This window comes from Epinephelus lanceolatus, chromosome 14 (genome assembly GCF_041903045.1).
Source record: "Epinephelus lanceolatus isolate andai-2023 chromosome 14, ASM4190304v1, whole genome shotgun sequence".
In the NCBI taxonomy this organism is placed as follows: domain Eukaryota; kingdom Metazoa; phylum Chordata; class Actinopteri; order Perciformes; family Serranidae; genus Epinephelus; species Epinephelus lanceolatus.
In genome coordinates this window covers 40,243,078-40,264,199 of record NC_135747.1, presented here as the reverse complement: position 1 = coordinate 40,264,199, position 21,122 = coordinate 40,243,078, and the positions used below count along the sequence as shown (strand labels likewise).

General features: G+C 42.5%; 1 protein-coding gene across 1 annotated transcript in view; it reads left to right on the top strand.

The window, feature by feature from the left end:
- Nucleotides 1-21,122, top strand: part of LOC117251521 (SH3 domain-binding protein 4) — a 63,789-nt gene that overhangs the window by 27,554 nt on the left and 15,113 nt on the right. Inside the window, exons 2-3 of the mRNA XM_033617920.2 lie at nt 1,694-1,912; nt 4,078-6,431. Of these exons, the coding sequence (XP_033473811.1) occupies nt 1,789-1,912; nt 4,078-6,431 (2,478 nt within the window). The 5' untranslated portion in view covers nt 1,694-1,788. The remainder of the gene's footprint in view (nt 1-1,693; nt 1,913-4,077; nt 6,432-21,122) is intronic.

Genomic DNA, 21,122 nt, shown 5'->3' with positions numbered 1-21,122 from the left:
ATGACTAAATACAAATGGTTGAGGTATGAAGTCAGTGTTTAACTTCCCCCTCTACAGTCTCCAGAAAATGTTTCATATCTGCGGTTTGTGATAACTGAAAACAGCAGACGACAAACCAGAATGATTCTAATGTTTCTATAGATGCCAAAGAAAAGGGCAGAGTTACTGTCGGGCATTACATGTTTTATTACAGTGATATGTAGAGCGATTAAACACTTTGACACCAGAGTTTAAAACAGGGACAAAGCAAGTGACAGTGACTTTAAACTGAGTTCAGCTTTGTTCAACTTGAATTTGCACGGTTGAGTTGAAGTATTCATTTTCATGTAACCTCCATTATCAGTGACAAATTCACAAAAAGGTACTTGTAGCAGTTAAACCTGCAGAAATAAAACGAAAAGAAACTGTAATTCTTTAAGTATCTGCAAAGGGTGAAATGCACCAACTGCACTGCCAAGCAAAGAACATCTTAGTGCTCCTGTGCTATTTAAATTAAGCAATATGCATGCATTTGGGACAAAATTGGCCACTTTCTATGCAAATGAGCCTGATTGCCAGATAGTCTAATTTACAAAGATCAGAGCTAACAGCCACACACAGTTACAGTGGAATTATTAGCGTCTTCATAGAGTTGGTGATAAGTGAAGCACATCTACAAGGGGGTCCCAGAAGGCCCAGACTTTCCACTCTGCCTGTAGTTTTGAGGAATGTCTCTGCACCTCATTGGTCAAGACCTTTAGCTCATAGTCAGAAAATGTCAGTTTTATTTTTTACTCCTCATTGTTCTGCCGACTGTGTTCTTGGTGCAGAGGCAGCACTCATACTTTGCCACGTGGATAATTGCAATCAGATGCAAATATAGGCAAAGTGCACTGAGCTGCAGAACGTAATGGGCGTGATCGTGCTGTAATATTACAACAATGTCTTTTGTGAATTGGAAGTATTTAGTATAAAGTGCTACACAAAAGAGGAACACTTTGCGCACACTTAACAGACAGGAGTCAGTGGTACAAACTATATACAGTGTTTGGAGGCAGGGCCCTGTTCATTCCAAGAGCATCCATATTCTTACAGACATGGATGTAAACTTAAATTGCACATAGACATATTTACGCAGGGTGGTGAGTCTAGTTTTCTATGATGAAAAGAATTAAAGATGTTGAAATATTTATTTTTCTCTCAGTTTACCAGCGTGTTACTGATCAAAGAGTCATGTATCAGTGAGGGCTGAATCGATATGAATAAATAATCTGATATGTCTGAACATCACACATCTCCATTTTTGAGTCAAAGGGCAAAACTCTGGGAAATTTCTTATTCTGTTTATAATGATTTTCTGTTTCTTCTGTTGATTCTATCCATGAAGATCCAAACTCCTGAGGGGAGGCTGAAGGATCACAGATACTTACAACTTTAATCACACTCATATGTATTCACATTTACTCAAAACTGGCATTTATTGCTTAGCTTATGTTGATTTGTAGCGCACTGAAAGCTCATGAGTAGAAAGCCAAAAACATTCTGAATTAAAAGTGGGCTGAAAATGTTGTGGCTGATTTAAATGATCAACATCAACATCATCAAGATTCTTTATTTTTCACACAGAGCACTGGATATCTAAAGTTATAAATAACAAGCAGTTATTTGTTTTATTAAATATGTTTCATAACCCAATGTCTCCTGTGTCTTTCAGAGATCATGGGAGGCTGCTAACTCGGCCCACCAGCTGAAGGAACCCCACTAGAGTAGCCTGAACACACCGGTTGGTGCTCAGCGAGAGGTCTGAACATGGCCGCCCATCGAATCAGAGCCACCACTACCAACAACACTTCTCTGCCACGCTGCAAGTCTGAGGGGACGCTCATCGATCTCAGTGACGGAGTGTCAGAAGCCAGTCTGAATGATGTCAAAGGTCAGCTGCTCAGACAGGAAGAAAAAGTCACATCAGTAGTTTTAATGGCATTCGAACTGGGGGATACATTTATTCAATCTGATTCTTTTGAATTTGTGGATATTGTATGATGTGTAAATTCTCTAAAACATGTGCCCTTAAATGTCAGCCAGAATACCAGCATAGTATTTGTGTACCTGCTTCAGTTTACAGGACTGTTGTGGCTCGCAGGGACAGACTGAGAAGAGACCCTGCACACATCTGTTGTTGGTGTTTGTTGATGAGATATTGACCCACGTCTGGTTAGAGAGGTGAAACTGAGCAGCACGTGGATTTACTTTGTTCAGCTTGTCCCTTCAAGAAACACAAACAGCAGGAGCAGATGAATTAGTGAGCAGACTTTCAGTTTTCCCCCTGTCTGAGCTGAGACAGATTAAGTGGATGTCTATGCTCTACTTAGTTTGAGCATCTGGTAGTGACAGTCCAGAGCTGCGTGGGTTAGCCTGTGTTTTTTAAAGATGCATAATGATGAAGTCCTTGCATGCATTGCAGCTCTTTGTTTTTCTTATCAACTGTTTTGCACATGTAGGCCTCAGAAATATGTGTTCCAATTTTGTTTTCACTCGATTAATACTTTGCAAGAAACAGCAAACCCTCAGACTGTAAAATAATGTGTGTAGTTAACGTGACGTCACCCATTGGTTTGTAGAGTCACATTTTGAATCCTCAAGTTTGGCATTTTCACCGTCGCCATCTTGAATATTTGAAGCCAGCAGTGACCATATTTGGATGAGAGGGTTGAGATAATGCTAGCTGCTAGCTTGGTTAGCACAGTGCATTTACCGCTATGGATCACTTTGATAATGCTAATGCTAATTTCATTGCTGAAAACAAAGGGTTAGAACCATTAAAACATCATGTACTCGTCCAAAAAACTAGACCTCCGGCTCCTCAGAGGGTCAGATCCGAAACATTTAGTAGTGAGTATGTGCTGTTACCAAGTCCTGATCTGATACTTATATTTTTCTAGATACAGCTGCACAGTGCATGCTTAAAGTGTTCTCTCTGAAAAATGTCTGTGTGACAGTTGACATAAAATGGAACAGACTGGGCTCTACGTAGCTCAGTACAGCCAATCCTGATCAGTTAGAGAAAATGCCTCAATGGGTCCCAATACTGATCTTTAAGATCATTTCGGTACATCCCTAACAGCTACACCCACACTTTGTGAGTCTAGGGTTATGCCATGGTTACGTTAACTAACCAGCGTATGTTTGAAATGTCTTTCAACAGCAGAACATAGTCAGAGTTTTGCGTCTAGACTCTAGCTTCATCCCTCACCACAGATACGTTTATATGAGATGTTGGGGAGTGATGTAGGTTGATGTTGGGCTGAAAGAGCAGGCGGCAAAACTGACGCAGGGTAGCAGCGGCGTTGACAAGGCAGAGGGAAAGCTTGGAAAGTTCTGCAGCTTAAATAGACCATACTGGAAGGGTGTGTTTTGTAGATGACATAATATGGAGAGAGTTATGACACACGTGTATGAATCAGTGCAGGTCGAGTTAAGTGCCTGAACTAGCTCGCCGGTGTTGCTACATTTGTTGCACTGGTAGCAACTTGTCGATGGCTAATACCCGCCTGTCAATCAAAGTGACCAAGCCCCTAATTATGCATATTTTTAAGCCTAAGTAACATTTTAAGTTGTGAGTTTTATAAAGATTCAGCCCCTGTACAGTTGTCATGAATGTTTAAAGTAGCTACAGAGACCAAACTGCTTTTGCGCCAGGCTGTAAACATGTTTATTTCTGCTGTTAAGTTGGGCATTTTAACATGGGGGTCTATGGGGATTGACTCGCTCTTGGAGCCAGCTTCAAGTGGCCATTTGAGGAACTGCAGTTTTTGTTACCTCCACATTGGCTTCATTTTCAGCCCTGGACGCTGCCAGTTGATTAAACTCCCATGTCTGGGAGTTTTTTAAATTCAGACTGAACTCCACAGTGACATATAAAAAAGACACTGTGTTAGACAGCAGTTTATGCTGATGTGCCCCTCACCTTATGGATCTGCACCTATTTTATAACATCAGAAAAATGTGAAAGATGTTATAATCCCAAGTATTGGTACTGGTATAAAACTAAAGATTTGATGTCTCTACCTGACATTGTGTTTTGTCTTTTTCCTCTAGTGCCTTCTCCCAGTGCCTTACGACTGGATGCAACTGCCTCCTTTGGCGCTGCCAGGGAAGTCGTTGCCATTAAGGACTACTGCCCATCCAGCTTCACCACCCTGAAGTTCTCTAAAGGGGACCGCCTCTACGTTCTGGACTCGTCGGGAGGAGAGTGGTGGTACGCCCACAACAACACAGAGATGGGTTACATCCCTGCAGCTTATGTGGAGCCCATCAACTACAGAGACTCGTCATTCAGCGACAGCGGGATGATTGACACTGTGGGAGACTGTAATGAGGAGGCAGCCAAAGAAATGGACCTTCTAGGAGAGTGGGCAGGGGTGATCCTGAAACCAACCACCTTTCAAAACGGAAATCCTTTTGCAACAACCCATACCTCTACAAACCCTTTCCTAAATGGGGGTCCTCAGAGCTCACTTGATCAGAACAGTAATGAGAAATCAGTTGACCTTCTTCTGTTTGATACGCTCACTCCATCAGTGCCCAACTCCACCAGCAGCACCGCCATCAATGGTTTTGGCAGTGGCGTTTTTAACCCGCTCAGTCCCACTGCAGGGGTGGGGCAAACATTGCGCAGGGACAACCCGTTTTTTAGAAGTAAACGGTCCTACAGTCTGTCTGAGCTGTCCATCCTGCAGGCTCAGTCCGATGCCCCTCAGGGCTCCTCTGGTTTTTTCGGGGGCCTGAAAGCACCGGCGCCAGAGCAGTTCAAGAGCAGGGAGGACTTCCGGACAGCGTGGCTCACCCACCGCAAGCTAGCCAGGTCCTGTCATGACTTGGACTCACTGGGTCAGAGCCCAGGCTGGGGCCAGACCCAACCGGTGGAGACCAACATTGTCTGTCGGCTGGACAGCTCAGGAGGGGCTGTCCAGCTTCCGGACACCAACATCAGCATCCATATACCCGAGGGCCATGTGGCCCCGGGGGACACCCAGCAGATTTCTATCAAAGCTCTGCTCGACCCGCCGCTAGAGCTGAACAACGACCGCTGCACCACCGTCAGCCCTGTGGTTGAGATCAAACTCAGCAACATGGAGACTAAAACCACCATAACCCTGGAGATGAAGGTGTCCGTCGTGGTGAAAATGGAGAGCAGGGAAACGACAGAAGTCTTGTGTGTCAGGAGTGATTGTAAAGAAGGACCTTACACTCCCATTCCTCAGGCGTACATGTATGGGGACACAGTCCAGGTGTGCCTGGATAACCTGGAACCGTGCATGTATGTGTGTGTTGTGGCCCAGTCACAGTCTTTGTTTCCAGACTCCACAGTTTGGGAGCATGTGGTTAAAAAGATCACCTTAGGTGTATACGGTCCCAAACACATTCACCCGTCCTTCAAGACAGTCGTGGCTATGTTCGGCCATGACTGTGCCCCAAAGTCATTACTGGTGAATGAGGTCGGCAAGCAGGCGCAGTCTGCTCCGTCAGTAGTGCTGCAGCTGTGGGGTAAACACCAGTTTGTCTTGTCCAAACCGCAGGACCTCCGTGTTGGAGTTTACTCTAACATGGCCAACTATGAGGTAAAGGCTAGTGACCAGGCCAGAGTGGTGCGGGGCTTCCAGGTCAAACTAGGCAAAGTCAGCCGGCTTGTCTACATCATTTCCTCGCGCAACACTGAAGATGTTTCTGACTTCACCTTAAGGATCCAAGTCAAAGACGACCAAGATTGTATTCTGGCTCAGTTTTGTGTCCAGACGCCAACACCACCACCCAAAGCAGGCCCAAAGACATCAGTGCAACGACGCTTCTTGAAGAAGAAGGAGGTGGGTAAGATCGTCTTGTCTCCTCTCGCCATCGCCACCAAGTACCCTGTGTTTCAGGACAGGAGAATTAATAACCTGAAGTTTGGAAAATTAATCAAAACCGTCATCCGACAAACAAAAAATCAGTACTTGCTGGAGTACAAAAAAGGAGACTTTGTAGCTCTGTTGAGTGAAGAGAAGATCAAGCTGAAGGGCCAGCTGTGGACAAAAGAATGGTACATTGGATATTATCAGGGCAAAATGGGATTTGTTCACGCGAAGAATGTGCTGGTGGTCGGCAAAGTGAAGCCCATTTACTTCAGCGGGCCCGACCTCACGACGTCACTGTTACTGGAGCAGATACTGAAGCCCTGCAAGTTCCTCACGTACATCTACGCCTCTGTAAGAACTATACTGATGGAGAACATCGGCAACTGGAGAGCGTTTGCCGACGCCCTTGGATACGTCAACTTGCCCTTGACTCATTTCTGCCGCGCAGAGCTGGACAGCGAGCCTGAGCGGGTCGCATCGGTGCTGGAGAAGCTTAAGGAGGACTGCAACAATGCAGAGAGCAAAGAGCGCAAGTCCTTCCAGAAAGAGCTCCTGACGGTAAGTTACAACCCCTGGCACGCTCCCCTGTTGCAGTGACTAAGCATTTTCTCCGAGTCATTGATTTGAGAAATGCAAATTGTCCTCCCCTGTTTTAAATTTGGAGTCTCAGTGGCGTCTTTTGTCCTTCACGTGTCAAATTAAACGGTCGTGTGTTTGTGTCTGTATCCTCCTCGTAGGAGATTTCTCTCTCAGAGCACAAATCTTTCCTCTCTCCTGTTATCTGCCCACAGCTGCTTCAAGCTTTTGGCTTTAGGCTGTGGTTCAGTCTGTTAATTCTGCTGGGAGTGCAGTCGATAACTGCTGTGTAGGCACAGAGGTCTAATCGGGACCTGAGGAGCTGTGGAGGGCAAAAGAATACTTTGTTACTCAACAGAGGCTGGTATGAAGACAGTTAGTGTGCAGTATGTGTACTACTCAGATAATTCTCTTTCTTTATGTACATATGAATCAACGCCCACGGGGACAAAACAGTGCAGTGGAACAACTTTATGAAACAGCCCCATACATTTATATTTGCAGTATGAAGTCATTTGAGAAATTACTGTACCAATATTATGAACTGTTAGTGAGCATCTTAAAGGCAGAGCAAACAAAGCATAACCTTTCTCATTATGCAGCAATGATAGAAGTTTCTTTTCCAGAACGTGTTCTGCTTTAATTTGAATTAAGGCTGCAGGATATTGGAAAACACTGACGTTATTTATATTGATGTATATGATGGATTTGATTTAAAAAAAGCTGCAGACTACTGACTACTGTAACTTGGACAAAGCATGTGCTTCACTGTGCCTGTGGCCCGGTTACTAGTCTACACACACTTCCCAAAAAATAACATCACCAGACTATGTCACATGCACATGTAGCCTGTCTTTTCAGTTCAATTCAACAGAACTTTATTTAACCCCAAGGAAATTCTTGAGCCAGGGAACGCTTCAGTTACAGTAATACTATGTACCGTAACCACAATGCAACGCTAACAACTAGTAACAAACAGTGGTTTCCCCGGGTCAGGGTCACTCACTGGGCCCAATTTTAGAGACAATAGAGTATTAAACATCTGGCAAAATATACAAATATACAAGGAGCAAAGCAAAACCAGTTCCTAACAGAGTAACAATAGGAATTTAATGAGTACAACAGTCACTAAAAATGAACTTAAATGGTGGAGAAAAGCAGACTGTGCCTGATAATGAACGAGATATTGAAAAGTAGTAATGTACACCATATAAAGTAATAGTGCAACTGATGTAGGTGAATATTGTTTTCACTGTCCTTTGTTTCAGCTCTCCTCCCTGCAGACGGGGGAGGAGTTACACAGTTTGATGGCCACAGGTAGAAAAGATGTCCTGTGGCGTTCTGTGGTGTGTGTCTACGTCTGAGACCTTTTGTATCAAGCAGTAAAAAAGTTGTAGCATGAAGTGTTTGAGTACATTTAAGTTACATGACATAGCATATCTTGCAATGCCAGTGTCGATGCTGGAACAATATATCGTGCAGTCCTAGTGCGCAATATGTGTACGTCATTTTTCATCAATAACCAATACTGTATACTGTTACTGAGTATCTTAAAAACAGAGCAACCCACATTCAGCAATGACAGAAGTTTCTTTTCCACAGTGTTCTACTGTAATTAGAATATCAGACTTCAGCCCTGTCAGCCATTAGTTTGGATTTGACTCGTGCTTTTCTAATAAAAGAACAGATGTGTCCGCAGCAGATGAACAGGCCCGTTCATGCCTCATGCTTTCCTTTCTTTTTTTTTCAGTACATTCAGCTTTTCTTCAGAGAGGACAAAGTGCTGAGCTGTGTTCGCTTTAAGTGCGCTAACAAACTCTCTCAGGCACTCGCTTGTGCATCTTCTGTCACGGAAATGTGGGTTTTCATTGTCGCCTCAGGCATTCAGGGCAGCCATTCTCATCCTGAGATGTCTAAACACACTGAACACCCTCATCATAGCCAGTCTGACACACACGTATGACCTATAATGCTACATAAACCTTTGCATTTTCATTATTATTCTCTGCGCCTGAAATACTACGCTCTCTCAGAGTGGTGTTCAGCTTCCCTGCTGCTCCTCGACTTAGTTTCTCTGCCAGCACATGATCCTGCTGGGAGTCTCTGTCAGAGGTCACGGACGTACTACAGCTGAAGTAACACGGAGCCGAAACACTGTAATTTACGCGAGGTTGTAAACACTAGTTAGAACCATTTATAGATGGAGAAACTGCAGTATGAAAAAGAACATAATAAAAGGTGGTGAGTGAAAATATGGCCTTTGAGGGAGTTCTGTACAATTCATGTCTGAATATAGGTCTGTGTTCCTGCCAGGATTACACCTAAACTACTGGTTGCTGCGGGCACAAAGCACGCAGCAGTCCAGCAAATTTGAAATCACGAGGACGCTTTGTTTAACCAGCACAAATATGCTGTTTGTTCCATGTGCAAACGTCTGATGTTTGGGGGTTTTTGTCCTCCTAAAAGTGGATTTTGTCTTGTGTGTGGGCCTCAGAGTAAAGCTGAGTGAGTCTAAAGACTGTCAGATGAAATCCTCGTCTTCCTCTCGTTTCTCTGTCACAGAAGACAATCTTTCATGATTTGCCGGTGTGTCATTTGACATGGACGGACGTCTATTTTTAGAAGAAAGAGAGGCAAATCAAAAGCGCTGTGGTCGCTTTCTTTGTGCTCAAATGTCTGAATCCATTGTGGTCTGCTTTGATTGTGGGTGGAGGAAGGGGGTCAGCAGCAGTGCATGTACCAGATACAGTGGATTTGTTGCAAATATAGATTTTTCATTTCCATCTGTTGTGTATTCTGCTTCACAGGCTGGTCAGTGACGCCTGTGCATTTGTCTACAGAATATCAAAACAATAGATATTAGCGTGTTGAATATGTGAACAATGGCTGCAGATGTTTTATAAAGCAGAGCAATGTGTGTGCAGCTTGGATGTGACACTTTGACTCCAAGGCTCAGCGTTTGTGCTTTTTGCCTCAGGTGATTATTTATCATGTGTGCAAATGATAATCAGTTGTTCACAGGAAGAGTGCACACCAACAGAGAGGTTAGTAGCAGCAGGCAGTAACAAGCCCGAGGTCTCAGTGTGAATCTCAGCAGTACAGGTTGAGATTTATCATCACGTGTCACCGTGCCAACTGCCTGATGGCTGCGTGTCTCTCAGAGTCTTCATTCAAAACAAAATGAAGGAGGAGCAGAGTGTTTCCTCTGTTTGATAACACTGCATGCTTTTCCTTTTCACTTTTCATCTTGTTCAACATTTCAAAATATGACAACAGTTACACAATATTTCTATTTGACTTTTACTCCTTCAGTTATTATTTCTGGGGGATTTTGGAAGATTGAACCATTATCTGTCCATTTATCAGACAGTGAATGAAGGAAGAGAGAGACTGGGGAAGTCCTGCAAAGGTCCATTCCAGACTTGAAGCATGGACGTTGTAATTACACACTCAGTATCTAAAACCCAGAAAGCCACCAGGAAACCCTGTCTCTGTTTTCTTTTCCTGGATTGTGATGTAATTTTCTAAACTTACCAAAATAATTTGCCTTTAACCACTTTGTCATTATATTCACATTACTGAGGATTGTTTATCAAAAATATCATAGTGTAATTAATTTTTTGAAGCACCAATAGTCAACCCTAGTTAGTTCAGTTTAGGATTAGATGTTACAATCCTTTCATGCACATACTTGAGGCTATGAGTGGTAGTGATAGTACCGTCTGGGGGTTTCAGAGTGGGAGACAAAGGGTTAAGGTGAGGTAGATAGAAAATTAAGAAGGAGCATAGGGAAGGCAGAGCCAAGGAGTGACGTCTGTGCGAGCTCTCCCCTGCCGGACTGGGCTGTACACTCTACCTTTCCCTACTCCCTCATTTGATGAGGCAAGACATTGTGAGTGATACTTGGAGCCATGCTAGGGGCAGAGGGTTGTCAAAAGCTTCATTGGGGTCATCAGGTGGGTACCCTTCTTCACTGGTGTTTCAATGACAGGCCCACAACACCGTGAGAGGCCTCCCTGGCATCCCAGGTTTGCCTTCCTCCACTTTTAATCCCCTGAGCTGTGCTGTTGTTAGTGGCATTTCAGGGCTCAAGTAGTGTCCCTCCTCTTAGGGCCCGTACACATGCCGCTTCTTTAACTGCTTGGAAAATGAAAGGTCAGGGGCTGGGCATTACTTATGTGCCTTTTTTGAGCCAGCTTTCAAGAGCGTGGTGGTAGGTTGCATCTAAGGTTGCCAAGCAACCTTAACAAGCACTGCTTCATGGCCTATTTACCTGAAACCCTGAGTGCAGAGCTGATCTTCTTCCAGGAGCTGTTTATAAGTGTCAAGTCAATTTTATTTATAAAGCCCAATATCACAAATCACAGTTTGCCTCACAGGGCTTTACAGCATACGACATCCCTCTGTCCTTATGACCCTCACAGTGGATAAGGAAAAACTCCCCAAAAAAACCTTTAATGGGGAAAAAATGGTAGAAACCTCAGGAAGAGCAACTGAGGAGGGATCCCTCTTCCAGGACGGACAGACGTGCAGTAGATGTTGTACAGAACAGATCAACATGATAAATTTCTAGCCGCGTTGCTCAGCGTGAGCTACCAGCTCGGTGTATTTAAGGCTCTTGCACTCGTAGGCCTCGTCCACAGCATGCTCCCAGGGCACAGTGAGCTGAATGATGTAGACGAGGCGCAGTGAGGAGGACCAAAGCGTAGAGGCTATCGCAGATGAGGAGTACAAACTCTGATTCAGATCTGCCAGTAACCTCTGGTCTCGTGCCCCTCCCAGTTGGCTGGTGTCTGATTTTACTGTACAGGCCTTGGATTGGAATGATGGAGGAGGTGGAGCATTGACGGATGTCCATCTGGTCTCCAGGGTAGCTGCTAGACACTTAAGCACCTGATTGTGCTGCCAGGTATAATGAACTTGTGTCAGGCTTGTCTTGCAGCCAGCCAGAACATGTTTCGTGTTTGCTGGAGATGGATAGATGTGGCATAAAGGGTCTTTGGCTGAGGTTCCCAGGGGATGGCAGGACGTGCCTCCTTGTCCCACAGCTCCTTCCAATAGAACTTTCTCCTCTCAACTCCCTCCTGTCTCATCCACTGACCTTGCTGTGCTTGAGAGGCAGCCTTTGCGTGCCTCAAAGACCTACAATTTTGTCGTAAAGTATTTGATCAAACATACTGATATTTGTCTTTTTCCATGTCACCCAGCCCTAACTCCACTTTTAACTTCATGTCATCAACCTTCTGCATGTTTCAACAATATGTTCCTCAAGGAACCTCTCACACTCTGTGAAGCCACAGTTGTGTATACTGTATTTGAGTGAGAGTGTGTTTGTCAGGACTGTGTGTGTCAGCAGAGTGGTATGAACCTCAGCAGATGGTGTTTTTGTAGCTTGCTCACTTAGGGGATCTCTTAGCAACAAAGTTTTGTTTCTTCTCTTCTTTTACTTGTGACATCACATTTAGTCTGGAAGGAAACAACATTCATAAACACTTTGACTTGTAGTTTTGCTTCAGGTGTCTGTATGTATATGTATGTAGGGTGAGAGTGAAGCCAGACATTTTCTCCAGACTGAACAATCACTCATTCAGTATGTTTACATGACATTAGAGAAAATCTAGGTCTTACGTTAGTCCGACTAAAACCAGACTTTTAGAATACATGTAAAGATGTTAGCCTGACCTAAGTTGTACTAAAGCCAGTAACAACATGGAGAAATCTATATCTAGAGCTGTGCATTTTTGGACAGACGAGAAGTCACAGGTCATAGCTGTAAAGTTGTCCACCATGGTAGCAGTTAGCTGCTAGCTAACCGTAGCTACCTTGTTTGTCCATTGTTTGGTCTGTGACGTAATAGATCAACCAGAAAAAGGTCCAATACTAACAAGCTGAAACGGGGCATATCTCCACCTATCACAGTGGAGTCAGACATACTTTGGTCAATAAATTGATTCCCTTCCCGTGCTTGTGTACTGGGACAAGGACAGTAGGCCAATTAAAAGGCCTAGTCGAGCTATAACTGAACCTCGACTTAGCTGCTGCTGGTTAGAAGACAGATTTACAGTGACCACACATTGCAGATTTGATTAGAGGGATGTTGCTGCAAAATTTTCTTACTGCAGGATTAACAACAGAAGTAGAACATCATGTGCATCGTAATGTTTGGTTTTAGATGCTTTGTAAGGTAGTGACAAGTCGCAGGGCTACTTGGTGAACTACCTACTTCTAGAAACAGATACGTGTGTGTATATGTAAATGCAGGTAACAGGAGAGGATTTGGTATCGGATGTGTTCTAGTTTCTGTTTGTCATCTGAGTAGTATTGAACAATCAAGTTTGAGCAAGCTTTGGTTGTTTGCAGGCAACCAGTACGTGTGGAGAGAAAAAGAGGCGTTACGCATCGGCCAGCATGCAGTCATCTGTGTTTGACTTTTTATTAGCTTTTTTATTTATCTGCATTCACAGTTAATTGAATATTCGCCATGATCATGATTTTGGCTTCCTACAGTTAAGTAAACATGATCAACTGTAATATTGACATCTAACACGTGCTCTGCTCACAGAAAACTCTGCTGCATATTGAATCAAGCACTCCTTAAACTAACAGCCTGCCTCCACTTTTGAAGAGCTGTCTGCTACATGTGCACCCTGCAGCAGCAGCAGCAGCCTGTGAAAAACTTTCCTGAATGTTGTGACTGCAGACGAACAAATTGAAAGTCATGCATTCATCAACCACCATCATCTGTTGTTTGGAGGAGAGAACAAATCATATGCAAACAGCGCACAAGACTGTTTGTGCTGCAAAGCAACACAACTAACTCAATAAACCACTTGAAAAGCACCACAATCTGCAGTACAATGAAGACATGAAGACCAAGAAGAACAACACTGCAGTGTCGCTGTCATGGAAAAGTTCACATTGTTTATTGAAAGATGTGTTTGTATCATTGACTGTCTGTGCAAAATTGTCTGTAAACTGCTCCTCTTTTCTGGAGCAGTTTGTTTAAAAGCTCTGACAAGACAGCTTGTTAACAGGCCAGTGTGTGAAATCTCAGCTCAGATCTCATCAAAGTGGAGCCTGAAGTGAAACCTCTGCTTCACCCCTGCAACATATCCACTGATCGTTACCGTTCCATTAGTATGATCTGATCTGGCTGCAGAATTTTAATGTTTTTGATGTTGTTGTGACCTTTGAGGTGAGCAGTGAGAGATCTTATGATGTAGTGTTTTCTGTCTTTATGTAGACGGATCTTTGTGTTTTTCAGAGGAGCTTTTGTTGCTTTTAATCATGTTTGACACTGCACTTGAGTTGTAATAAGTCTTGAAAGTGACGTGTGTAGAGAGGAATTCATAACACTGCAAAACGGACTGAAACAGACTCTGATTAATTGATTTTTTAAAAATAGTTTCACTCATGTATTCATTCTGGTTGTTCCCAGGTAATAACATCTGTGTGTGTGCATCATATATGAAACCGAGTGGACCCTCTGGTGTGTGTGTGTGTTGTTGGTTTGTGAAGAGTTTGTGTTGTTGTCATTGTCAGCAGGTGATGGAAAGGATCCAGGTTGTGTCTGTTGGATCTCAGGCCTGCAGATGTTTCCTGCCTCATTGTTCAGAAACTAAACAGAAGCTCCAGTTGTGGACCTGCAGGCGCCTGCAGTCCGTCCCACTTCCATGTCCTTCCCATAATCCTCCTTGACCCAGACGCCCTCTGCATATATGAACATTCACAGCTAACTGTCACACTAACACTCAGTTGCTCTCTGTTAGGTAACAGATCATGATTTCTGTTTGTCAGTGCACGGCTGCACTGCACATTTTACACCATTCATTAGTTTGATTAATAGTCAGTGTAATTACTAAGTGATTAATCATTCAGGTACATTTCACTCAGATGTTCTTGTGCTCTGGTTTCCACATTTAAACACACGTGCTGCCACAGTGTGAGAACACAGAGCTTTGTGTGTTTGTTCAGATTTCTCTGCATGAAACCTGCAGTTCAGTCTAAAAATGCTAAATTTGGTCTCTTTTTGTGAAATCAAATCTTTGCTGCAGAAACTGTGTGTTTTCTCCTCTGGAGAGCTGGAATTATGATTCTCCAGGGTGCACTCACTTGAACATACACAGGTATTGTTCGGACACATTCCCGTGTGTTTTTCTTTTGTACTTGCACAGACTGGAGGTATAATGCATGTGTCCACGTGGAAGTGTTGTCATGCTTAGCAAACCACAATGGAAAGCAAACAGTGACTGGTGACAGGTTGAAGAAACCAATACTGTGAACAATCTGTGAACCTGAGATGGGAGAGAATTTGTATTCATAGTTGTGGTTAGAAGTTTACATACACTTAAAAAAGAACATGTCTTGAATTTCCAGTCATTTACATCTCTTATGTTTCTGTGATAAATTATTAGAGCACATACTACTTTGTTTTTGTCTACTTTGACAAAGAAAACGGATGAAACAAAAATTTAAGCTATTTGGCCACAATGACCAGAAGTATGTCTGGAGAAGAGACGGTGAAGCATTAACCCAGAGAATGGAATACCTACCTTCAAGCATGGTGGTGGTTTATGCTCTGGGTCTGTTTTGCTGCCAGTGAAACTGGTGCTTTACAGAAAGTGAATGGAATTATAAAGAGGGAGGATTACCTTCGCATTCTTAAGGAAAACCTAAAATCATCAGCCAGAATGTTGGACGCAGTTGACCCTGAACACAACACTTAAAAAGTGGTATCATAATGGTGAAATCAGGCTAGAATTAAGTTCTGGAATGACCTTGCCGCAGTCCTGACTTAAACCCTGATCACACAGAAAGTTTTTTGCAGGGGCACTGCCTTTTTATTTTTATTTCTTTTAATTGAATGCCACTATTAAAAGAAATTGTTATCATTGCCAGGCAACCACCCCATCACCTCCTTACCCTAACCTTCCTGTGTAATCAATCTACTGTTTATCCATTTATTTATTTGACAGTAATCAGTGTGTAGTTGCTGCCATGTTGAGGCAGAGGGTACTGTCTGTAGCTCTGGTTGAGGGTGAGAGGCTGTCAGCAGATAAACAGAGATCTGTGTGGGTACATGAGACCCGAAAAAAGATGGTGCATCACAGGGAGTACCACCAGTTGGTCCAGGAGCTTCTCCTCCATCATGGCCCCTTCATGCACTGCGCTTATATGCTTCCACTAGGGTGGGTATTACCACTGATTTCCTGAATCAATTTACAAAGTCCCAGGTTGATTCTATTTCTGATTTGACTGGGGATATGTCAGCTACAATACCAATTTTTGCTAGTATCTGAAGAAGATTCTCAGAGAGCTAATACTGTAAATTTACAAGGAATTATTTAAAAAAAAAAAGAATAAATTCAGAACAAGAATACAACTGAATATTGTCAAACTAAATGTTGTTTCTAAAGCAGCAACAGTTATATTAAAACAGCAAAGTCACAATATAAACTCAATAACTCAGTGGAAACAAATCTAACATGTCTCACTGGACAGGAGTTGGTGGAGACCAAAAACAGAGTTTAAAGAGAGAATATTGGACTGACATTCATCAGGTGACACAAACATAAAGACTCCTAATGAATCATGTTGCTCTGTCTCTGCTGGATGTGGAAAGGAGAAACTATTTGCTCACAAGTTCAACATATCAACTGAAAGATGATATTTTAGTATTGTTTTTCACAACTTGTTTTCCCCCATAACTGCCCAAAGATCCCACATTGCAGGGATTGTCCAGACTTGAGAAGGTCTGAGTCAGTCAGAGATGTGACCTCAGGGCAGCTGACACATGACGCTGGAAGTTTCCTCAGTTTTTTAATATGAGGATTGTACTTTATTTCAACAAAGCATTGTGAAATGACTGTCACAGGACAGGCCTGTACAGGTTCGCCCTATCTCTGGCTCTGTGTCTTAAGCTGCTGCAGATGTCTTTGGGGATTTACATAGAAATTAAAAATGCAAAACAAAACTAATCCACCCGATCTCTCTTTCTCTTTCCTTTTGTTTCTCTCCGTCTGCACGTGTCCTGCTGTAACCTCTCCTTCCACATGATGTTGAGGCACATACAGGTTTTACAGTGAAAGGTAACTCTTCCTCCAGCACATTTCCACACAGAGCTCATTCTCTTATCAGTAGAGATTTACGATTGCAGCAACAAATGCACATTTTAATGGGCAGTTCCAGACTCCCAGTCACCTGACCTCCTCCCCCACCTCCTCACCTGTTCCCACTTTACCCTCATCAGCCCTGCAGTGTTCAGACCTTCCCTGTCCACTCACAACACCTGCCTCCCATTTCCCCTCATCAGCCCAGCGGCACATACACTGCTTCATTTTCAGCAGTGCTCTGTCTGTGAAAGTTGCTTTCTTGCTTTGTGTTTTTGCTTTTGGGCTTCTGTTACTGTCACCTTCACCTGTACCTGTCTGCCTGTACGCTTTTATATAAATGACTGTCTGCTTGCTTTGTCTGCATTTGGTTTCAATCCTGCACTTCTTCAGTCGTGACATTTTTCATTAAGAAGCAAGAGTAAACTTAATAACAAAGAGAAATATAAATGTTATAAATATTGAACATACAATGGGTGGACTGATTGTGAAATTCTGGGCTGAGAGCCGATACTGGTGTTTTTTTTTGTTGTTGTATTTAGTTTTTATTATACCCCTTTTTTGTGGAGGGTAACAAAGAAATCTTCATGATATAAATATAAAATAACTGAAACTGTGTTTAAGACATCTGGTCTGTAATTACACTACCTTTGAGTGAGCACAAATTTAATCATGCACATTTGATATATACTTCTTTCATATGAAAAACATAACAAAAAATAATGTTTATATTGCTGTGAAATCAACACATTTCTGCCTCAAACAGCTGTATTTATTCGAGTTTCTTGCCAAAAACTACATTTTACAAGATTACATTGAACACATCATGAGGTGTTAACCTTCAATAATACACATTTTTACTTAATAAAGCTTGAACTCATCAAGATGTAACCCAGTGCAACCTTCATCAGCAGTTAGTTCCACCAGCTGCCAACAGCTAACGTTAACTAACTTTCCTCCTGTTGATTTTCACACTAATTACAGGGAAACAATAGTGTGGCCCCACTGATGTGCCAATACTGCGTCTTTCCATCCAAACAGCGTCCCTGGGAAGATCTCGGACATGCTCTCTAATGTCCCCAGGCAACAGTATGCAGTTAGTTAGCCCTGCTTTTCAGCCTGTGCAAAATTGATGTGACACAGCAGAAAAATATCAGCTGCTGCCATCGGTGAATGTCACCTTATTTGCGGTTGATGGCAGCCAGTAAGGAGAATATCGGCTGATACCAATGTTAAGCCAACAAATTGGTGCATCCCTAAAATAAAATCTTTAATCTTTACCCATCAATGGGTAAAAAAATAAATAGTCTATATCAAATATTCCATATCCAGCTGTTGGATGGATTGACATTGACCATTCAGGGTCTCCAGAGGATGAATCCTCCCGACTCTGATTTTAAATTTGTGTTTTTGAATGAAATTTACCAAAAACCACTGGATGGATTTTGATGAAATGTGTTTAGTCACTGAATTTCATTTATGAAGTGTTATAACTTTGATGTTCCTCTGACTCTTCATCAGGTCAACATTTTATTTTGTCCAGTACTTCATAAATCAGTGGTATGTCCAGCAGCCTCCACTGTATAGCCTCCACTGTTTTGCTACAAAGAAAACCTGTGAGGGAGGCAGCTAAAGGTGTGTTTTTTACAACTAAATATAGCACAGAAGCCTTCAAAATTAAAAATATCATTAAGAAAAATTGGAATATAATTGAATGTTATAACAGTCTCAAGGACATTTTCCCTGAACCCCCTGTTGTGACCTTTATGAGGGCACCTACTTTGAAAGACAGAGTGTCTCATAGTCATTTACCAGCTGCACGTCCTAATAACTGGCTCAAATCTGAACTTAAGGGCTGTTACAGATGTGGCCATTGTCCTCATTGTAATAATATTGTTAAATCTAAAACCTTTGAAGTTAGAAATATAACATATCGTGTTCATCATTTCATCAATTGTAAAACCACCTTTGTGATTTACAAACTTGAATGTCAGATATGCTGAATCTTTTACATTGGCCGTAATAAACGCAGGTTACAAGATAGACTTGCAGAACATAAGTATGCGATCAGGATAGGTAACCTGGACTACCCTATGGCTAAACATTTCAAAGAACGTCATGGCAATGACCCCTCCTCTTTGTTGGCTATGGGTATTGACCACATCCCTGAGGCAGATAGAAGAGGGGATAGACAGAAACGTCTCAATCAAAAAGAGGCGGAATGGATTTTCAAATTGAAAGCTACTGTGCATCCAGGAATTAATGAGGACCTTGACCTTACTCCATTTTTGTAAATTAATACTTCCTATGTAAAGCTTCCCTGCTTCGTATATCTGTTTGCATATATTTAGTGTCTTTTTTCTTATTTTGGTTGTCTCTCTTTTTTGTGTTTTACGTATATATTCTATTATTTTTCATATGTTACTTCTGCTTCTGAATGCAGTCTATGTATATATATTTTTTTGTTCTCCGTATAGAATTTGACCTATTGATGGTTTATTGTGATTTTTTCTAATTATATTTGTTATATTCTCATTGTTTGCCTACTGGCCCTATAATGCAGGTTTCTATTTACGAGTGCATTGTGTAAATGGAGTTTTGCTTACATGCCTGCAGTCTGGCAAATGGAGTGCTGATTGGCTCCACCCATGTCTGAGTAGCGCCGCATTTAGGCCACCTGTGAACCCTGCAGCTTTATGTCCTGATGAAGGCCAGTGAGCATGGCCGAAACATGTTGGTGATTTTAATGTTTATCATGAACTAGCCATTTAATAAAGGCCTTTTAACTTTTGCACCAGAGAAGAGTTGCCTTGGATTTTGTTTTTTCAAGATAGCCTCCACTGTATTTTGGGTTTTGTGCTGATTTCCAAGTTTGACGGTGAGCACATCTGCTAAACATCAGCATATTGTCATTGTGAGCATGTAAACATGTTGATGTTAGTATCTATTAGGGCGGCCCCCTGATAGTCGGAGGTTCAGGTCAGCAGTCGGAGACCCCACAGTCGACTGAGATTCCTTCAAGTGGAGCAGTCAGGTTTTTTTTGTTTGTTTGTTTTTGCCAGTTGGTATGCAGTGTACTGCTAGGGAAGATTCATGCTGCTCTTTGGTCCAGGCAGCTGCAGACACAGAGGCAGCTGCCTGGACGAGGAGAGGCTTTGCTCTGGCAGGCTTTGATACTATGTTAACCTTCTGCCTTCTGTTCAGAAGTTGTGACTTAGTATGATACAGTCTGGCTTTTGTTTGATATTTTGTGTCAGCAAAAAATATTGCACTTCTCCTATCTGTCGTTAGCGCAATCAGCTTATTTATTATATTAATAAACTCCCTGAACGTCCCGCTGAGCCCCATTTAAACTCTCAAGCTCTCGTATAGACAAATAGGTGAATATTCATACTGAACAGCCAAATCTGATTTGACGGACATAACTCTGAGCCGGGTACAGCCCCAGTATTTATCTCAAAGCTCTGTTTGGCTAAATATAACCTCACAGAGCTGCGAGCATGACTGTAGACGCTTTGTTTTGAAAAAATAAGTTGAAAGAAAAGCTGCTTTGTTTTGAACGAGACCATGCCAGCATTCATAGATAATCCTAGCTAATAAACTAATTGAGTAATTAGTGCTTTACCTATTAAAATATGCATTAGAGACCAACCAGAAATGAGTGCCCTCCCAAGAGTCACTGCTGTGTCTGAAAACTGTTGTTAGTGTTGATGTTTATCATCAGTAATGGCACTGATTCATTTATTGCTAAATATATGTTTTTAAAAAAAGCCATTTATTGTGTATTTTCTTTGTTAGTAAAGGACCAAACGCTGAAACCTGCGTGCACAGTTTTCTCTTATTTAATATTTCCAGTTTCCTATGATGAGAATATAACTGAAGCTTCTCTCCTGCTGCTTCTGTTTGACTTCCTCCAGTGCTTCTCCTCCTCCTCTTCCTCCTCTTGTTGCAGACGGACAGTAAACCGACTGCAGGTTTTATAACATCTTGAAGCCTGAGACCACAGAGGTGGAACTTTTGTTGTGTCTTGGTGCTAAGAGGAGATTTTCATATTGAAGCTCTCGCTCAGCTCTGCAGCCGAGCGTCTGACCCTTCTGAATTATTTGCAGTGCGATCAGCGTGGCAGGTAGAGCCGGGAATAATAACAACATCCTATTTCTGGAGCAGGACTCTGACAGTCAGGCCCATTATGTGCGATAAGCTCTCTGCTTTGCCATTCTTGTACACAGATCTGGATTTTTGTTTTCCCACCATCTCCGGCCTCCTTCCTCATTTTTTTCCCTTCACTTCCTCCTCTCCCTTCCTTCTGTGGCTGGGTGTGGTGAGCTGCTGCTTTTGGAATAATTGACTGAACAGTAGATCACTCACTCTCTGGAGATTTTGGTCTTGTTTGGGAATGTGGGAGTCGTTTCGGAGCCAGGCTATGGAGAATAAAGGGAGTTCACATGTTGGATAAAGTGCCAAAATCAGCACCCACAGTCTGTAATCTCTGAGGTTTAGGTTTGTTCACAAAAAGGTGAAGAGACGAGCGAGCAGGTTTTAAAGCAAAACTGGAAGAGGAATG